The sequence below is a fragment of the Pleurodeles waltl genome, chromosome 6 (assembly GCF_031143425.1).
Source record: "Pleurodeles waltl isolate 20211129_DDA chromosome 6, aPleWal1.hap1.20221129, whole genome shotgun sequence".
In the NCBI taxonomy this organism is placed as follows: Eukaryota; Metazoa; Chordata; class Amphibia; order Caudata; family Salamandridae; genus Pleurodeles; species Pleurodeles waltl.
In genome coordinates, this window is record NC_090445.1 from 1563157262 (window position 1) to 1563177636 (window position 20375).

The 20375-nt window shown below is 43.6% G+C and overlaps 1 protein-coding gene across 1 annotated transcript in view; it reads right to left on the reverse strand.

Moving 5' to 3' along the window:
- Positions 1–3727: 3727 nt before the first annotated feature.
- The window catches only part of LOC138301130 (prostaglandin G/H synthase 1-like), a 341889-nt gene continuing 325241 nt past the window's right edge, over positions 3728–20375 (reverse strand). Inside the window, exons 11-12 of the mRNA XM_069241267.1 lie at positions 19185–19332; positions 3728–4129 (exon numbers count right to left, since the gene is read on the reverse strand). Of these exons, the coding sequence (XP_069097368.1) occupies positions 3768–4129; positions 19185–19332 (510 nt within the window). The 3' untranslated portion in view covers positions 3728–3767. The remainder of the gene's footprint in view (positions 4130–19184; positions 19333–20375) is intronic.

Here is a 20375-nt window from a genome sequence, read left to right on the forward strand (position 1 = left end):
CCACCTCGCCTTCCGGAGGCAGCTCAAGACCTGGCTCTTCGAGCAGCAGTGACCCCCCGCCCCAGCGCCTTGAGACCCTCACGGGTGAGTAGCACGTTGTATAAATATGATTGATTGATTGAAAAGCGATAAAGCTAAAATGGAGAACCACTGTGGGTCCAAGAAGGCCTCGCTACATAATTTTCCTGCTGTTGCTGATACTGATACAAACCAAATGCAAGCTGATAATCAATGGAAAGAATCTACAGAACCAAGATATCCCCAGTTCGATACAAGGATTTTTTATATTATTGATTGCTATATTTAGCCCATGGTCACACCACTTCAGTTTTGGCTTGTAATTATTTTCTGTGTTGTTTTCTTGAATGTTTTTATAAAAATTACTGTTGCTGACAGTCGCATTTACCTACATTGCTTGAGGGAAAAGAAATGTTACATTGTAAAAATTGTGGTAGTCAAATTTACTGGTGAAAGCAGCTGGAGTCTTTACCTCTGAAGTTGCTATCAGCTGTGATGGTCTCAGTGTTTCATCATAATGCAATTAGTTGCCAGAGACCATAACAGCTGGTGTTGTGTCATTCAGCAGGAGCTCTTGCTTTTCTGTTAATAAACAGGATTACATTCTTATGCCATCTTCATCCCATGAATCGTTTCGGAAAGCCGGCTAATCATGATGAGATCCATAGTGACCACCTTTGGTAATTGGCACCTGGGGGCATATCGTAAGCGTATCAACAAGTTGCTTGTAATTATGCTACACATACTGAAGTGGCTCTAGGCTGGGTAGTAGGAGGATGCTTTAAAGTATGGTATAAATACAATAACAGACTACAGATTACCCTCTAAATTTACAGGTCTATATTTCTCTTTCAAACAAATAACTTTCCAGATACAGGCAGAGCCAGCTTTAGCATTGGTGGCGCCCTGTGGGACAATCTCAATCGGTGCTCCACCTCCCCACACATCAAACTTAGCATTGTTTCCCTTTGGTGCTGTTTGTACTTTCACAGCTATGTTCCTGGTTTACTTTCCATAGAATTATAACTTCAATTGGCCCATTTGTGACCCTCATTCTGTCTCCAGAGCTCTCAATCGTGCAGTCAGCACATGCTCCATCTGACCTCCCTCACAAGAAGGGATGTTGAGATGGGATGAATGACGAAGTGTGGGATGAGAAGGGTACATTGAGGGAAGGGGCAGAGCAGTTGTAACCAATTCCATCTCGTCTCTACTCTGCAGAGAAGCCAAGGAATAGATTAACATGTATTTGGATAATTTCTGATTCAGTGACAGGCACAGTGAATGACACACTGGTTTAAGTCTCAACTCTAGAGCTCCCAACCAACCATGCCCTATCATCAACACCTATTCACACTCTGAACTCATCCAGACACCTTGAGACAGTAGGCACTGAACAAGGCTCATGGTGCACGAAAAGCAAAACTACAAAAATACATCAGGGAACAAGAAATACTTTGAAGGAGGTCAATAGGTAGAGAAGGTAGGATGGTGGGGTTTGAGGCCGGGGAGACAGTAGGGCGGGGACAAGTGGCTAAAGTTGTGGAAGAGGGCTGGTAGTCTTGTTGTGCCACTTCCTCTGCCTGGGTGTTGGTGGAGGTTCTAGACACTCCTCGAAGCTGAGCTGTCTCTTGGATGTCTGAATAGAGGGCACCAGTGGCTGGGCAATGTTCCTTCCCATGAAGGAGGTGCATCATTAGGTGCTACTGGCAAGCATAGAGTTCATCCTGCAGCTTCTGAAGGACAGGTTCCACGAGCAGACAGAAGATATTAGTTTTGGCACAAAAGGCTTTGGTGTCAGCTTATGGATTATCAGCACCAAGTGGGATTTTGATGCTGAAGGTTTTGGTTCAGAAGGGCTTTTCAGTGTCGAGGTGGAAGCAGTAGGCACCAAGTGTGTCGGTTACAGGAGTTTCTTCGGTGCGAAGCCATGGCTGGGCAAGGGGTCCAAAGTGGAAGCTTGGTGCCAATCACAGCCCAAAGACAGTGGCAGCCCGGAAGCCTGTCTCTGAGCCTCCAATGTGACTAATTGGCCCTTGGGGTGGGGCTTGCTCAGAGTAGCGGTGTTAAGAGGCAGCGGAGAAGGGACCATAATCATGATCAGTTAAGCTGTCGGGAGGTCTTCGCTCTTCAAGACAGCACCAGAACTTACTTCAGGCAAGAAAGGCCTCTCCTTGCTTCCAATGGCTCTAGCTGATGTTCCCTCTCTGTGTCCTTAGTGCCAAAGTAGTCAGTGGTGTCATCTCCACCTCGGTAACATTTCCAAGTGATGAGTCTGACAGTCTGAAAGAGTCTTTTTCAACCAGAAGGACTGGCAGGCATTGCAGGAGGACTCACCAAGTTCGGGCAAAAGACAGAGTTTGCGGACCTGATGTGGATCGGCCTAGGAGGTATTTCGAGCGACATGGAGGGCAGTATTGGAAAGGCATCCGTTCAATCAAAGGCGATGATGGAGCGAAACAGATGAGGGAGAACCCAAAGTGGGAGAACGCTCCGGGGGTCAAAGCCACTTGATGTCTGTTCGATCAAAGCTGTGTGCGGTGAGATGATCTGAGAAAGGAAAGACAGACTAGCAAAATTATACGACGGAAGGGAGAACTGAAGAGGACAGAAGAGAACACTGCAACTGTGTTTATCCAGAGCTCGGTAACACAAGTCCAAACCCGGCAACGGAAAGAAAACAATCCAACAATGCAGCATACACATTATAAGGAAGAGTTGGAATAGCACTACCTTGTGACTAGAGAAGAATTCTTAAAAGAAAAACAAATTGCACACATCCAGACCCAACACTAGATGACAAGAGTGCACAGCATTTGTATCTCCAGCCACACATGCCTCGAAATTATTTTTACAGGCGGAGGAAAAATGCTATGCAACATGAACCTTGAAATATATTAAGGGTTCTTGCACTCATTGTGGAAAAACAGATCAACGTTTTTCGTTTTTACAGTTAAGGACTTTAATATAAAATACCATTGGATCACGTTTCAATGTCAGGCTGTAATTACTGTCAGTGTTGACCTCTAGCAGGGCTCTTCCTCACACAAAGCATAATCAGAATTTTAAAAGTAAATGCTTCTTTTAAAGATGCATTTTTGTGAATTTAAAACTAACCACTTTCTTATAAAGTAGCCATTACTATCATCACAAAATTGAATATTAACCAGTAGAGAGGCTAATGATTAGAAGAGAGTGTAGTCTGTACACCTATATGACCTACTGAGAGGCACTGTGAGTAGCACAGACTACCTTTTACAAGGTCTTCCTCCTCTTATCACAGGCCTATAACATCTCTGGTCCTCTTCCAAACTGAATTTGCTTGCCCTGCTACTTACCATAAGGAAGGCAAGAATGAAGCGGCTCGCCTTTTTTAATTATACGTTGCTGTCATCATCTTTCTCCTGATGTGTGCAGCTGTGTCAGCTCTCCCACATAGCCTCTGGGTGCAAGGAAGAGCCCGGTGTGCAAGTAGGAACACACCTTGCTGGGAACATAGCTCAAAAGGTGTGTGCCTTCGCCACCCCCAGGAGCTTGGCGCACAGTGCGGTGGCAGCCGCTGCACTGCCATAAAGCAGGGCATGTATAGAGGTTGTATTTTTTAACAGCATCTGTCAGACATTGATGGAACAAGGTGTACATTCAACAAGTAGAGGTACATACTCATATTCACCACATTCAAAAGGACAAACCCCAAGAACACAAGGTGTTCGAGGTGTAAAACTTTATTATATATTTGTAGACATGTACTAGAGCTCTGTGGAGTGCTTTGCCCCCGTAGAATCATCTTCTTCATCTTCACAGTCTGGTGTATGAAAAGCAACGTTGGGAGGGCAGTTTTTCACATTCAGGCACACAAGTCTTTCTAAGGAAGCAGTGTTCACTATGTCAAAACCAGTTTTCCCCCCAAAGGTGCTGGGCTTCCAGTATTCTGGGGAGCAGATAGGGTTTCCCATGAGTCCTTTGAGAGAAAATGGGGCTCCCATTTCTATTATACTCTCTCCAAAAATGGCATTTTCATTAGGTTTTTCTACCAACAACGCTGGATAAAATTCCATTGCATCAATATGTCCATACACCTTCTCTAGTTCTTTTGACATACTTTTCTCACCTGCATGAAACAATAAGAATTATTCATTAGCATTTGTAGGTATTTGTGGTAGAATACTGTAATAGTAGCTGACAAAAATTCACATTTGGATGTCAAGGCACAAGTTTAGGACAGACTGAGAATCAATACAGAAGGCTGAGGTGAGGTTCAGGTGAGGTAAAGCTAGAAAGTAGGAATATAGCTCAGAAAAATCAGGAATCTAATATATATTTTTTTAAAACAGTTGACGCAAGCTGCAGGTTGTGCATAACATACACCATGCACACCAATGAAGTATGCAATTTTCATCATTCAAAATGTCAGAAATAAATGACAATTCACTGGGAGATTAATTTATTTCTGAATCTAAATTATATGATGATGTGTGTGTGCACGAACACACGTTTTATAGTTCAAGAGTATTTTCACCTTGACAATCAAATATGAGTAGTTGGTGCACATTTTAAATTTAATTTGTGCAAAAACAACTAGTTTTTTTAGTTCTCAAATGGGCCTCATTCTGATTTGTACTATTGTGTTAAAAAAACTTGAAAGCTATCTAACTAGTGAGTTTTGTATTTTTGGTCTGATTCTATCCTTGCATTCTTTTCCTCGCTGAATATCAAACTACTATTTTGTGGGCGTGATACAAGTTGCATATAGGGACCACTTGAATTTTTGCTTTTTTAGCTTGCTAACAGTTTACTCTGCATGGTGAGCTGACTTGTGGTTGAATTTCAGCTACAACCTCAAATCTAGGTGTGAATAATCCTGGAGTTTGATTCAGAAACGCAAACTATATATAAGCAAAATGCAGTCATATGAGGAGCAATGAGAAGATACTGAGATGGAGAAAGTGAGGAGAAACAGATACAGAAAGAGCAGATGTAGTAGAATTAAAGAGTGTAAAGAGGAAGGTCAAATGTATAGGGAGAAGAGAAAAGCGCAAAAGCAATCACAAGGACAAGGGACAACCACGCAGAAAGACAGAGTACTGCTAAGAGAGGACATACATACCGAGAGACAGACATCTGAAAACGTTATGTCATTCCAGTGTTCCTGATGTCCCTACTGCCATAGATATATCTCCTGTACCTTCACAGCTGCGTTTCTTGCCCATGGCTTCTTATTGTACCATGCCAATCCCATCCTCGGCCAGCAACTTTGTTTCACTTTACTTGCCTTTCAGACCTCACGAGTGCCACATAATTCCCGATGGGACCAGCAACAGAATTTACTGGCCCGATTGGGAATTATAGGATTCCTGTGAACACCGTAGGACCTGAGATTTTCACCCAGGCACTTTTCCTGCTCCAGGAAGGCTAAGGGCCGTATTTACTGAGCACTTACTTTGTTCTTGAGTCATGCTAGTCAGCACAAGGCAAAACAAGTGCTTAAGTGACATTTACAAAGCCACTCAAATTGATAATTTTCACCTGCAAAGTAATGCAACACAGTGACTTGCACTGGCTTGCATTATCCTCACATCTGGAAGGTGTTACATGGGATGGAGCACAGGCATCCTCATGCAACCATCCATGTATTTTGATGCAAACCCAGATTTACTAAAGGCTGTAAACCTGACGTTTGCACCAAAATGGTGAACCTACCCCAGGCTGGTGTAACAATGAGAAATATCTTTATTTCTCATTGTTACTTTCTTTCTGCATGAATACTGCATTCTGCAGCACACAAACAATGAGGAGTAAGACCCTAAGAACAGATGTGCAAAAACTATTTTAACCACAACAAAGGCACTAAAAATGTCATGGCGCAAGGGTTCCTGTATTTGTGCTAGGATGCCACAAGTGCACCAGTGCAAGGAGAAAGTCGAAGTACACTATGGCGCATTTCTGTTCTCTCTCTTTCAAGCAGTGTAGCACAGCACGTTTCCTTATTGTGTTCTGTTGGTTGCATAAAAGTTCAGTAAATCTGGGCCAAAGAGCTGGGTGAAACACTGGGGGAAAACCCATGTTAGCTTTATGCTAGGGAGGGAAGGTCTTGAGGGAGACACTCATAATGTTTTTTTTAGGGGACAATTTAGATCTTTGTACATGGCTCGTCCTCCTCTTGAGCGACAAAGTAAATTACTCTGTTACGCTGATGGAGCTGCTGCCAGTAAAATGCCCAGCTGACATTTCAAGCATTGACAAGAATCACCGTCAAGGTGGTTCCTGCCAATGCTCTATAACTTTGCCTGATGGCTCTCTCAAATACAACAAAGCAAAATTACATTTTTTTTAATTTTCAAATGAGCATTGTAAAACAGCTATTAGGTGGGTGGGCCAATGGGAAAATCTCCAAAGGACCTTACTCTACCAGGCCATTGGAGAAGTTTGACCACATCAGAAATGGAGTAGTTTGTTGTTGTCTAGCTATGGTATAACCAAATCAAAATCGGGCAGACGGAGCATAATGTTGGTGAGCAGGGAACTCCTTCGCCACTGCAACACAAGTCCCTCTCTGCCAACATTTAAATCGGCCCCTTAGTGTAATTTTTTTATTACTGGTGCCTACAAATTTCTCCTGTTCCTCGCTTCCAAATAATAGGTCCACTCTCACATCACCTCTGCTCTCACATAGTCTGATGACCCACGCCATTTCTCTTCTACTCATTGGCTGTATTTCACTCTCTATCACTGATGGCCCTTGCTGTGTACAACATACTCTCACACTGTGCCAGTCTAGGGGCATTCTATGCCCTTCAGCACCCTACTACCCACTTGCTATGTTGCTTTGCATCACTGTTCCGCCACACCTTGAGATGCTGTTCATTCTTAGCTAAGCCTCTGAGCTTAGTCTGTCTTCATACAAGGTAATGACAACTCAGGAGCTTATACCCCACGTATTTAGACTGCATAAATTCAGTAATAAAACCATTTGGTGAAGTTTGTTTTTACATCTATTTTATTGGTAATTCAGATATATGTAGATACTGAAGTTGAGAACCCACTTGGTTAATGCTGGTAAAATAACATAGCATAATGCAGTTTGCAAGCAGTCAATAATTCATCCAATCCATGTGTTGTGATTCAAGTGTATTTATTGGTTTATTCGTTGATATCCAGTCTTGAAAGAAACTTGAAAGTTACACAAAGAACACAGCTGACACGTGTTTCGCCCCCTATGGTTCACCTAGGGCTTTCTCAAGGCATTGGAATTGTCATATCAAATTGTGCATGATAATGATGTATATATGGTCCAAATACCACTAGCGACATTGTGAGAGAATTGATGCGGGCTTGAAGATTAAGCGTGTTATTCAGGCGCCATTCTGAAACGTCTGAAGATATATTGTCTGTTTGTGTGCAAATGTTACTTTAAGGTCAGCCAGTTGTCAACAGGAATGAAACACCACCTTTGAAGTAGCCGCTGAACTATTTCCCCTGTAAAATATGTACTGTGGCCTTCTTTCAAAGACAACTTTTGCCAGTATCTGTTGAAGTAGTACCTTTGGGATATCTCTCGGACAGCAAATGTGGACTCTATCCTGACATGACCACTGTGCTAGCTAACTTTTGCTTCCTCATTTCACAGTAATATTCAGAAAAGTTTATTTGAGAAAACTACCAAGCCTTTTCCGGAAGTGGTCTTGGAAGCTATTCACTAACGGCTACTTGTGACACATGGCTAGCTTTGACAGGACCCTTTGCTAATAGATATAATACACGGGAACCTACAATTCCTGTACAGAAGCCTATCTCCAATATCCTTATTAATAACTATTTTGCAAAAAAATACGACCTGCTTTTTGATGTGTTTAATTTTGCGCTACTTTTATTTTTCATCTCTGCTACCATACTATCTCCTTCATATGAAAGAGAAAGACGCTACAGATTTGAATATTTGTAGGACTGGAGATGTTGTGACCTTCTATTATAAGCAATACAACACACTTTCCATATGTTAATAGTATACTGCAAGCCATATCGGAGTTCCATGACCTTACAAAGGAACTCAGCCTTTGACCTCATTCCTCTAAATGGTCATGAAACTCACTGGTGATTTGCTATATCCTTATAATGTATAATGAGGGGTACTTTATCCCAAATATTAATTGCTTCTCATATGGTGAACTAATTCACACCTTTCAAGTTGTCTTCAAAGCCTGTTCCAAAAGTGCTGTATGAAATATACTTACAATTGGGGTTCCTAAAGTTTTTTTAGGGAAAACACAAAGCCCTGTTAAGTATTATTTTCTTATGCTCTAACTACTTTTTGAGCTTACAAATGTGTTAATATTTTAATGTTAAAAGCATCTTCGAAATAATCCAGCTTCAATGTGATCCTTAGGCAAACTGTACCTCATGAGCACCAAGAAAAACTGTGAGCACCTCTAGCTTGGAAACCTAGGTCCTTATTTACAAACAATTGGCATACGGCAGCACCGAGATCTTTTCAGCTTCGCTGCCCTACGCCAGATGGAAAGGGCAGAAATGCACTGTATCTTCAAGATACGGTACATTCCTGTCCTTTCATCGAGCACCGGCACAGAAACTGCTACCGAGCACCAATGCAGGCACCCTTGCATCATGGTGCAAGGGTGTCTGTGTTGTTGGCACACTTGTTTTTGTGCAGGAAGGAGCAACTTTCTGCACAAAAACAATCACAAGAGGCATTTTCCTCATTCTATGTGTGCTGCACTCAGGCAGCAGAAATGCCCACTAGACACAAGGGAATTTGTTTTGTTTAGTTTTATTGCATAAGGGGAGCGGCCCCTTATAATTAGGCCGATCTGCCCCCAGGGGTGGCAGAAACTCCAGGGATCTGTTTTTTGGTTTGTTTATTTTTAGTTTTACACATGGGGAGACACCCCATAGGCAAGGGTCGCTCCCCCGGGAAGGCAAATTTGTTTTAGGCCATTTCTGTACTCAGGAGGGAGGGGGGGAGGGGTGGGGAGGGATGGGGAGGGACCACTAGGCACCAGGGATCATTTTCTTTGTTTTAGTTTTATTTTTTTAGAAGTGGGAAGCGACCCCTTAGGCAAAATTTTTAGTAGGCCAATCTGCCCCCAAGGAGTGTACAAACCACTAGACACCAGGGATTTTTATTTGTTTGCGTCAACTTCACGCAAGGGGAGCAACCCCTTAGGCAAGGGTCGTTCCCCTGGGGGGGGGCAAATTTATTTTAGGCCATTTCTGCCCCTCTTGGGGCAGATTGGCCTATTTTTATTAGGCCGAAACCACTAGGCACCAGGGATTGTTTTTTTTTTGGCGCGAATTTCACGCAAGGGGAGCGACCCCTTGGACCTCTGGGGGGGGGGGATTTATTTTAGGCCATTTCTGCCCCTTTGGGGGCAGATCGGCCTATTTCAATAATGCTGATCTGCCCCCCCCCCCAGCGGGGTGGTGGGCAGAAGCCACTTAGGAATCAGGAATTTGTGCGTGTGTTTTGTTTGTGGGAGCAGCCCCTTGGGCAAGGGCAGATTACCGTTGACCATATCTGCCCCACTTGGGGGCAGATCGGCCTATTTTTGGAAGGCCCATCTGCACCCAAGGGGGGCAGAAAGCCCACCAGAGACCAAGGAAGATTTTTTTTCAAAAAAATAGGGTGAGGGTATGGACGTACCCCCACCCCAAATAAATGGGGCCACAGTTGTTCAGCCCACCGGGGGGGGGCAGAAAGCCTACTAGATTCCAGGGACTTTTAAAAAAAATGGTGGGCTGGTGGCTACCACCCAGTATGGGCCTAGTTATGCCCCCACCCCAACTGAAGGGGGTAACAGTCTTTCAGCTCTCCCCCGCACACTAAAACATCTTTTCCCACAGCAAGCAAGAGGACATTTGATTATTTTGGGTTTTGGTTTCACATTTGGGCCATGAGAGCTTGTCTAACTCTCAAAATCATCCCACTTGGAATGGTGAGGGCTTCACTTTTTGGACTTTGGGATGCTGCCATGTAGAAAAATCCACAAGACCTAGACACATCTGAAAACTAAACATCTGGGTGAGTCCAGGGGGGTGTAGTTCACATGCACCTCGCACCATTTTCTTACCCACAATGCCCTGCAAAACTCCAACTTTGCGGGAAATCACACATTTTTCCCACATTTTTGTGATGGAACCTTCTGGAATCTGCAGGATTCCACAAAAGTCCTACCACCCAGCATTGTCGCATCTATACCGATAAAAAGTCTGCCCCACCTGTCAGCTTAAAAATGTTTTTTTTTCAAACTGCCCTTTTGGACCCACTTTGGTTCCCCTTCAATTTTGACATGTTTTTGGCTCTTCCCTGTCACAGGCACTTGGCCCACCTACACAAGTGAGGTATCACTTTTACCGCAAGACTGAGGGAACCGTTGGGTGGTAGGAAATTTGTGCCGGCCCGGTGATACCACACAGAAATGTGGGAAAAATATAATTGTTTAGCAAAATCTGAGGTTTGCTGAGGATTTGGGGTAAGAAAACATTAGGGGATCCACACTAGTCAAACCTCCCTAGATTACCTTGGCCGTCTAGTATTCAGAAATGTTTGGGTTTGGTAGGTTTCCCTAGATGGCTGCTGAGTGCAGGACCAAAAATGCATGTGCCCCCCGCAAAAGCAGGTAGTTTTGTATTTGATAATTTTGATGTGGCCACTTAGGGCTAGATGTAGCAAAAAAAACATTTTGCGAGTTGCAAATTGCGAGTAATAGCGACTCGCAATTTGCAACTCGCAAAATGTAATGCAGAAAGGTGTCTCAGACACCTTCTGCGACTCGCTATGGGGTCGCAAAGACCCACCTCATGAATATTAATGAGGTGGGTCGCAGTTTGCCACCCCATAGCGAGTCCATGGACTCACAGGGATGGTGGCCTGCTGGAGACAGCAGACCAACATGTCCGTGACTGCTTTTTGAATAAAGCAGTTTTTTTTTCTTTTTGCAGCCCGTTTTCCTTAAAGGAAAACGAGCTGCAAAAAGAAAAAATTCCGAAACCATTTGGTTTCGGTTTTTTCAGAGTAGGCAGTGGTCCATAGGACCACTGCCTGCTCTAAAAAAATATTTTTATTGAAATTCACAAAGGGGAAGGGGTCCCATGGGGACCCCTTCCCTTTTGCGAATGAGTTACCATCCACTTCAGTGAAGTGGATGGTAACTGCGAGTTGGTTTGCGACCGCATTCGCGGTCCCAAATCAACTCAGCATGGCGATGCGGTCGCAAATAGGAAGGGAACACCCCTTCCTATTTGCGAGTCGCAGCCTCAAATTGCGAGTCGGTACCGACTCGCAATTTGCGGTTGTGCATCGCGTTTGGCCTTTTGCGCCTCGCAAACTGCATTTTTTGCAGTTTGCGTGGCGCAAAAGGCTTCCTACATCTGGCCCATAGAGTTTTGGGGCATTTCCTGTCGCTGGCACTAGGCCTACCCACACAAGTGAGGTATCATTTTTATTGGGAGACATGGGGAATGCTGGGTGTTGGGAAATTTGTGGCTCCTTCCAGATTCCAGAACTTTCTGTCACCGAAATTTGAGGAAAAAGTGTTTTTTTTGCCAAATCTTGAGGTTTGCAAAGGATTCTGGGTAACAGAACCTGCTGAGAGTCCCACAAGTAACTCCATGTTGGATTCCCTTAGGTGTCTAGTTTTAAAAAATGCACAAGTTTGGTAGGTTTACCTAGGTGCCGGCTGAGCTAGAGGCCAAAATACACAGCTAGGCACATGCAAAAAACAGCTCTGTTTTGTTTGGGAAAATGTGATGTGTCCACGTTGTGTTTTGGGGCATTTCCTGTTGCAGACACTAGGCCTACCCACACAAGTGAGGTACAATTTTTTTGGGGAGACTTGGGGGAATGCTGGGTGGAAGGAAATTTGTGGCTCCTCTCAGATTTCAGAACTTTCTGTCACCAAAATGTGAGGAAAAGGTGTTTTTTTTGCCAAATTTTGAGGTTTGCAAAGGATTCTGGGTAACAGAACCTGGTGAGAGCTCCACAAGTCACTCCATCTTGGATTGACTCTAGGTGTCTAGTTTTAAAAAATGCACAGGTTTGGTAGGTTTTCCTAGATGCCGGCTGAGCTACAGATCAAAATCCAGAGCTACGCACTTTCCAAAAAACATGTCAGTTTTCAATGTAAAAATGTGATGAGTCCATATTGCGTTTCCTGTCGCAGGCATTAGGCCTACCCATGCAAGTGAGGTACCATTTTTATCGGGAGACTTGGAGGAACACAGAATAGCAAAACAAGTGTTATTGCCCCTTGTCTTTCTCTACATTTTTTCCTTCCACATGTGAGAAAGTGTGTAAAAAAGACAACTATTTGAGAAATGCCCTGTAATTCACATGCTAGCATGGGTACCCCGGAGTTCAGAGATGTGCAAATAACCACTGCTTCTCAACACCTTATCTTATGCCCATTTTGGAAATACAAAGGATTTCTTGATAACTATTTTTCACTCTTTATATTTCAGCAAATGAAGTGCTGAATACACGGTATAGAATGAAAACCCATTGCGGGGTGCAGCTCCTTTATTGGTCTGGGTACCTAGGGTTCTTGATGAACCTACAAGCCCTATATATCCCTGCAACCAGAAGAGTTCAGCAGACGTAACGGTATATTGCTTACAATAATTTTGACATCGTAGGAAAAAGTCACAGAGTAAAATATGGAGATTTTCTTTTGTTTTTTTACACCTCAATTTCAATATTTTTTTATTTCAGCTGTTATTTTCTGTAGGAAAACCTTGTAGGATCTACACAAAGAACCCCTTGCTGAATTCAGAATTTCGTCTATTTTTCAGAAATGCTTAGCTTTCCAGGATCCAGCATTGGTTTCACACCCATTTCTGTCACTAACTGGAAGGAGGTTGAAAGCACAAAAAATAGAAAAAATGGGGTATGTCCTAGTAAAATGCCAAAATTGTGTTGCAAAATGTGGTTTTCTGATTCAAATCTGACTGTTCCTGAAAGCTGGGATGATGGTGATTTTAGCACTGCAAAATCTTTGTTGATGCCATTTTCAGGGAAAAAAACCACAAGCCTTCTTCTGCAGCCCTTTTTCCCATTTCGTTTTTTAAAAAACAACCTTTTTGCTGTTTTTTGGCTACTTTAATTTCTTGGTCTCCTCCAGGGGAACCTACAAACTCTGGCTACCTCTAGAATCCCTAGGATGTTGGGAAAAAAGGATGCAAAGTTGGCGTAGGTAGCTTATGTGCACAAAAAGTTATGAGGGCCTAAGTGCAAACTGCTCCAAATAGCCAAAAAAAGGCCTTGCACCTGAGGGGAAGGGGTTAAAAAAATCATAAACATTGCATGTCATTTTAATAATTAAAGAACAGCAGGTGCTTCCTAGCAGCCAGGTGGAAGAAAATGTGCTTTTGTCTTTGACTTACTGTACCCTGAAGACACATTTTAAAAACACAGGGATGACAAAAAGGAAAAAGGATAAAATGGAAAGAAAAAGGTACTTTGAAAATAAGTTATTTCCCACTAGATCTGGCATGTGAGTGTACTTCTTTTTAGGGGTGGTGCGCATGTCTTCAGGCAAAATGCCGTTGCTCTCAGTGTATTTTGTTAAGGGCTGATATGGATTGACCGTTTTTGATGGTCAAAAGAAAATGTGAATGAACAGAACAATCGCTGAAGAAGGAAGCCCCTCTATTTATGAATATATTTAGGTTTCCTGTTTAGGAATATTTTTGAATATTTTGATTATACACAGCTAGCGAGACAGCTGAAGGGCAGACAAACTCGGATATAATTATTCCGTGAAACTGATTTATGTTTCTTTCAAAAACACACTCCTTAAGTTTAGAATCAGGAAGCAACAGGCAGCGTCAAAAGGAAGGGGGCTTTTTTATTTTGCTCAATGTTTAAGGGCCAGAATCTTATACAATGCACTGTTACCTCCAAAAGGGCGTCCTGGTGCTGAACAACCTAAAGGAAAGTGTAACTGACCGAAGTTGACAGACCTCCGAGAGATGCTTTGAACAAGCATGTTATTATATTGTTTTAAATGACATACAATTAGTGTCAGATCTCAGGTGGCTCAGGCGCTCGTTCCATCTTCTGAGGACAAGTTAGTAAAAGCATGGCCATGTCATCATTATCGTTGAACGCTGGGATCCTCTAAGGGCTTCACTGATGCTGAGCTCAAAGGGAGATCAGGAGCATACTTTTGGATAACGTTTGCAAAGTGTTTCTGGGTCAACTCCCCGGATGTGTTTATGGTTCGAACAGATGGTTTTGAAAACTGCTCTATTCCTCAACAGAACCAATGCAGAGCTTTGTGACTGGGGTCATATGGAAAGGGTGAGTCAAGTTAAGGGTAGCTCCAACAGTAGCATTTTGAATCTTTTGAGGTTGGCTCTGAATCTAGATGAAATGCTCAAGTCAAAGGCATTGCCAGTCCAGTTTAGAAATAATTAAAGCTTAGACTAAGGATATCAGTGGATGACCTGGAGCCATCTCAAACTAAATACCTCCAAAACAGAAATACTCATATGTGGTGACTGGAAAAATTATGACCCTCTGTGCGTCTGGCCTGACGATCTCGGACCACCTCCTGAATTATCCAAGGAAGTTAAAAACCTAGGAATCACCATGGATTCCAAGTTAACTATGAATGCCCAAGTAGACAAATTAGCACGCACAAGCTTCATCACCTTAAAGACTTTATGACGCATCTTCCCCCACCTCGGATTTCCACACAAGGTGCAAGCTACTATCTCACTTGTACTATCCAAACTGGATTATGCCAATAGCCTCTACCATGGATCATCTCTATCTGTTATGAAAAAACTACAACGTATCCAGAATTCCGCAGCCAGGCTACTATTACATATAAAGCCGAAAGCCCACATCTCCCCTGCCTTGAGAGCACTACACTGGTTACCCGTTGCCAGAAGATACACTTTCAAGCTGCTTTGTATCACCCACAAAGCTATACATGGAACAGGACCGCTTTTTATCAGAAAGAAAATTACCAAATACATCCAACAAAGAACCCTCCGCTCAAGATTGGCACCCCGCCTTAGAACACCACCATACAAGAAAAGGACTATAGGTGGTACATCCTTCTCCGTCCAAGCAGCCAAACTGTGGAATTCATTACCCCAACTATAAGAGCCACAGATGACTTTCTTGTCTTCAGAAAACTACTCAAGAGTTGGCTCTTTCCTTCATAACCACCTTTTTCAAACAACTTTGAACTGCATATGCCTATGTTGATAAATATTTTTTTCAGATTATGGCCCTCATTCCAACATTGACGTGCGGCGGAGGCCGCCCGTCAATGTTGCGCGTCAGGAATACCGCTCCGCGGTCCAGAGACCGCAGAGGGTATTCCAAGTTTTCCCCTGGGCTGGCGGGCGGCCGCCGAAAGGCCGCCCGCCAGCCCAGGGAAAAACGACCTTCCCACCCTGAAGCCGGCTCGTAATCGAGCCGGCGGAGTGGGAAGGTGCGACGGGTGCTGTTGCAACCGTCGCGTATTTCACTGTCTGCAAGGCAGACAGTGAAATACATTTTGGGGCCCTCTTATGGGGGCCCCTGCAGTGCCCATGCCGTTGGCATGGGCACTGCAGGGGCCCCCAGGGGCCCCGCGACTCCCCCTCCCGCCATCCGGTTCCCGGCAGGAGAACCGCCAGGAACAGGATGGCGGGAGGGGGAGTCGGAATCCCCAAGCCGGCGCAGCAAGCTGCGCCGGCTTGGAGGATTCCTTGGGGGCAGCGGGAAACCGGCGGGAGACCGCCGGTTTCCCTTCTCTGACCGCGGCTAAGCCGCCGCTGTCAGAATGCCCCGCGGGGCACCGCCGGCCTGTCGGCGGTGCCACCGCGTCCCGCGGCCCTGGCGGAAGTAATCCGCCAGGGTCGTAATGACCACCTATATGTATATTTCTATTTATTTACAGTTTCTTTATAAAATATGTATTGCTACTATGTCATAACAATAAAATACACACACACTCTTTAAACCTGTTTGACTAAGTATTTTTTACCCATGATTCTAATTATGTATTGTATGTGCATATGTGTGTGTATTCATGTGTGTGTATATGTATGTATGTGTATATGTTGTTTCTGTGCTTGGCATGTTCGTGGATCATTGCATGGCTCCTGGGTGGGTTGTTTTACTAGATATCTATGAATTCCTGCTCTCATCTTATCACACTTATCAACTCATCACTCTTATGTCATGTCTCTATCAAACTATCCTCCATTCTCACTCTGACTCATCCCAAATCCCTTCTACCACTTTCATCTCCTAAATATCTCTGCCTAAGCTCTTCCCTCCGCTTCCACATCTAACTCACCAAACCTCACTCTACTACTGTGACCTCTCACAGAACCCTACTAAATTCTCCTGCATTTATCTCACCCTGCTACTATGCTCTCCCTAACCCTTCCACATACTCTTCCCCCTCCGCCCCCCCTTTACTCATCCCAAGCCGTTGGGTTGAGTAAATGAAGGATATACTCCCAATGAACACTTCTGGATTTCTTTCCTCCTCCACCCCTCCATTACTCCAGTCAATCTAACTAACAAACTCTCATATCCGCGGCTCAAATTAACTCATAATAATACTAAAACTGTACTCATTATTTAACAATACTAATCCATCACTAATTCTTGTTGGGTTCCAGAGTAGCATGCTACTCATCGAAAAGCGCTTTGACGCCTCGTCAGGGGTAGTAAGCGCTATATAAATACGATTACAATACAATACAATACAATACAATATGCAGGACTTTTCAGATAAGTATGTTTAGATTTTTCTACTCATTTTGAGTGTGGAAAAACAGGAAGACGTAAATATGATTACCTTGGGAAGCTAAGGGTTAAGAGGTAACCTAGACTTAGTGGAAAGCAGAGCAGATTTTACATCTGATTCTGAGCATTCCTGAAACCTAGGCAATGTAGATGTAGCTACAGACCCCTGCCTAAAGCTCAAGATTAGTGTGGGGGTAAGTGATGGGGCCAACAGCAAAAGAATCATAGGTTTTTCTGATTTTATTGGAAAAGTATGCTCACAATGTGTCACAGAGGACTGAGCATCAAGGGTCTATTTCGCTGATAAGGGGTTAGATAGGATTTTAACAACGTTATACATTTTGCTAATTTAGAGCCAGAGAGACATTTATCACTACCTTGGCATTTCATTTCATAGGCTACTCCACCTTGAAAGATGCAAAGAGTTGTTTTAAATCAAATTAAAGTTAAACTACTTATCGTGCGCCACAGAAAAAAGGTAAACAGAGCATACTCATGCCTGCCTACAAATCATAAAAATTCTAAAGGCAGCATCCATAAAGCTCAGGGGAAAACTGAAAAACACATAAAACCTTTGTCCCGTAAAGCAAATTAATTTTGTCTATGGGAAGCAAAGTATTCTTAGAAAGCTGCCTTATGGGGACAAACAGCTCTGGGATTTGTTCATGTGCCACTAGGACACCATAACCAAATGAATGCCCAACATGAAACTAAAGGAAGATGACACATGCTCCAGACACCCCAGACCCATGATCTTTAGGAATGCTAAGGATTTTGGGTTTCACTGTCCAGAATACATGTTCTGCTCATCCGGGTTATTCGCCTGCTTTTACTGAGAATGTGGCTACACAACGCACCCTGAGTAGAGGGCACTCTGTTTAAGAAATGAGGAAGATTGCTCTACTCAGAACAAAAACAGATACAGAAAGGGTAGTTGGGTAGGGAATGTAATATCAAAGAAGAGATCTGATGGAGAATGAAAGGCGAGAGAAGAATAGAACTACTGATGATGGAGGAGCATGGTAGCTTAGAAGTAGAAACACCCTGAAGAGAGGATAAAGGAGGGGAGGAAAGAAGAGGCAAGGAGAGAAGAGGAAAAGAGAGGAGAGGAGAGGAGACGGGAAGGGAGGGGAGGACAGGAGAGGAGAGGAAAGAGGAGGGGAAGGGAGGAGCAGAGAGGAGAAGAGACGAGACTTAGGGCCTCATTACGAGTCTGGCGGTTCAAGGACCACCAGGCTCGCGGTGATGGTCAGGCCGCCTCACTCCAGGTGGTCCGACCACCACATTATTACCCTGGCGGTCGGACTGCCATCGCCACCAGGAACATAGTTGCCTACGGATCGATGGTGGTCTGAGTTGTGCTCAGCACAGGTGTGGTGAACTCAGTGCCACCATGATGATTAAAACTCAGCTTTCCGTCAGCCTTTCCATGGTGTTCACCCCACCGTGGAAAGGCTGCTGGATAGCCAGTGCCGGGGGCCACATGGGGGCCCCATCACTGCCCATGCCCAGGGCTCCCCTGCCCAGCACCATTGAAAATGCACACAGTCTGCTTAAGGGAGCCGAGACCACTACGGCAGCACTGACTGGCAGGAATGTCGTAATACAATGTTCCCACCAGTCAGCCCAGCAGAATCATTGTAATACAAATGGGGGAACGCCTCGCATGATGGTGGCGTCCTCCCCACGGCATTAATGGTCCCGTGGCTGGAGTGCCAGTGTTGTATTGTCCCCCTTAGTGTGAAGAGGAGAAGATATTTAAAGAAATTACCAGGAAGAGAGAAGGTAGTTCAGCTAAAGGAGGTGAATGAAGGGGAAAAGGAAGCCTGGCATGGGAAGAAAGTGAGCATGGAAAAGAACAGTGGATGAAAGTACAGTGGGGCAAAAGTTGTGCCAAAAGAAGGGAGAGATGCATTGGTAGCAAGCACAGTTGGAGGGAGGTAGGAACATTGCCCAAGAAGAAAGAGACAGAGCTGAGAACAATGGGAGTATTAAAAAATATAAGTACTGAAAATAAGACTCCAGTTGAGAACTAAACAGGAAAAAAACGTTGGGAAGATATGGTGTGGGAAGAGAAAAGATTTTCCCTCTTTGATACCTAACTGCACACAACTCTAAAAGTGCCCTTTGCACTATAACATTTTTTCCTGATGATGTTCACCTTTGGAGGTACCAGTAAACAGTACAAATTATGTAATGGATGGTCCAATTTAAATATATGCTGTCTGTACAGTTAAAAAGCTATGGCCAGTATTTCGTGCTTTCAGGAGAGATCTACAAATGATGGAGATTGGAATGAGAGCACAATAAAGAACCGCACAGACCACGTTTAGTGGCAGTAACTTTGAAAATTGTGTATACAATGTATCTTATTTTTTTGGGCAATAGATCTTACCTGTCAGTTCTTCAAATGACTCGTACGGCTTTAACTTGAACCTTTTCCTGTATTCATTGAACGGACGCAATTTGAGAAGCCTGGATTCTTCAATTACCCCGACTGCTACATTTAAAACATTAGGATCTAAGTTCCGTCCTCCACCAATCTAAAAGAGCCAACAGAAGAAATGACATGTAACTGATCTTGTGGTCCCTAAATATGTATATCTCTTGTGTATCAGCTTGACCAAGTGCCCATTGTAAGAAACATGAGCAGTGCTTCAAATTCTAGACTCTTGGGCATTGTGATGATATCACAAAAATGCAAAAATCAAGCATCAATTAAAAAACACACATTACTTAATCATTGATCTTACATGACTCTAAGAGTAGTCATGTCAACATGGGGGGGCTCATGGCAAATCCTAATACTACTCCCCATGTACCTTGTGCGGTCCACATGCTTTTCAAAGGAGGTGGCATTAAGAATGTTGTACCACCACCAAGTTAGAATTCAACTAGGCCCACCACATTCACCAAGTACCCATTTACCTTTTTTTACTAAACATTGTGACACTAAAGCCCTCAGTTAGGCACTTTAGTCTCATTTACTGAGAATAGGTAATTGGAGCGCTGAAAGACAAACCTTATGTGTGATAGCTAGAAGTACCCATCATCGCCCTTGCGAAGGCCTTATTTCCTTGCCCAATATCCCCACTGGTGAGGAGTATCACCTATAGAAAGCTCTCAGTGGAGGTTGAAACACTGGTGCTTTTATGGCACGATATTTGGGACATTACTTACTAAAATCTAGTTTTAATCAAAGGGGAATCACCATCTAAAAGTTGTATATGTTATTCTGTTGCCTGTTAGTGTACCAAGTGCTTTGATTTTCTTTCCTAGTAATAATGTCTTTTGTGACTGATGTCTTTGTGAGTTCTCTGTTTGCTCTCTGCTTGGTGAGGGCGTGTTTCACCACTTACATGGGGCCTGTGCTCCATTTAGCTATGTCCTCTGCCTCAAGCTGGAACTTGACAAATACCTCCACCCACGCTCAATTTGCACATGTCTTCTTGATCTTCTGTCTTCATCATGGATTTCTTGCTTTTAAGCCTTAATTGTGACTAAGGGTCTGATTTAGAGTTTGGCAGATGGGTTACTCTGTCACAAACGTGATGAATATCCTATCTGTTATATTATGATCTCCATA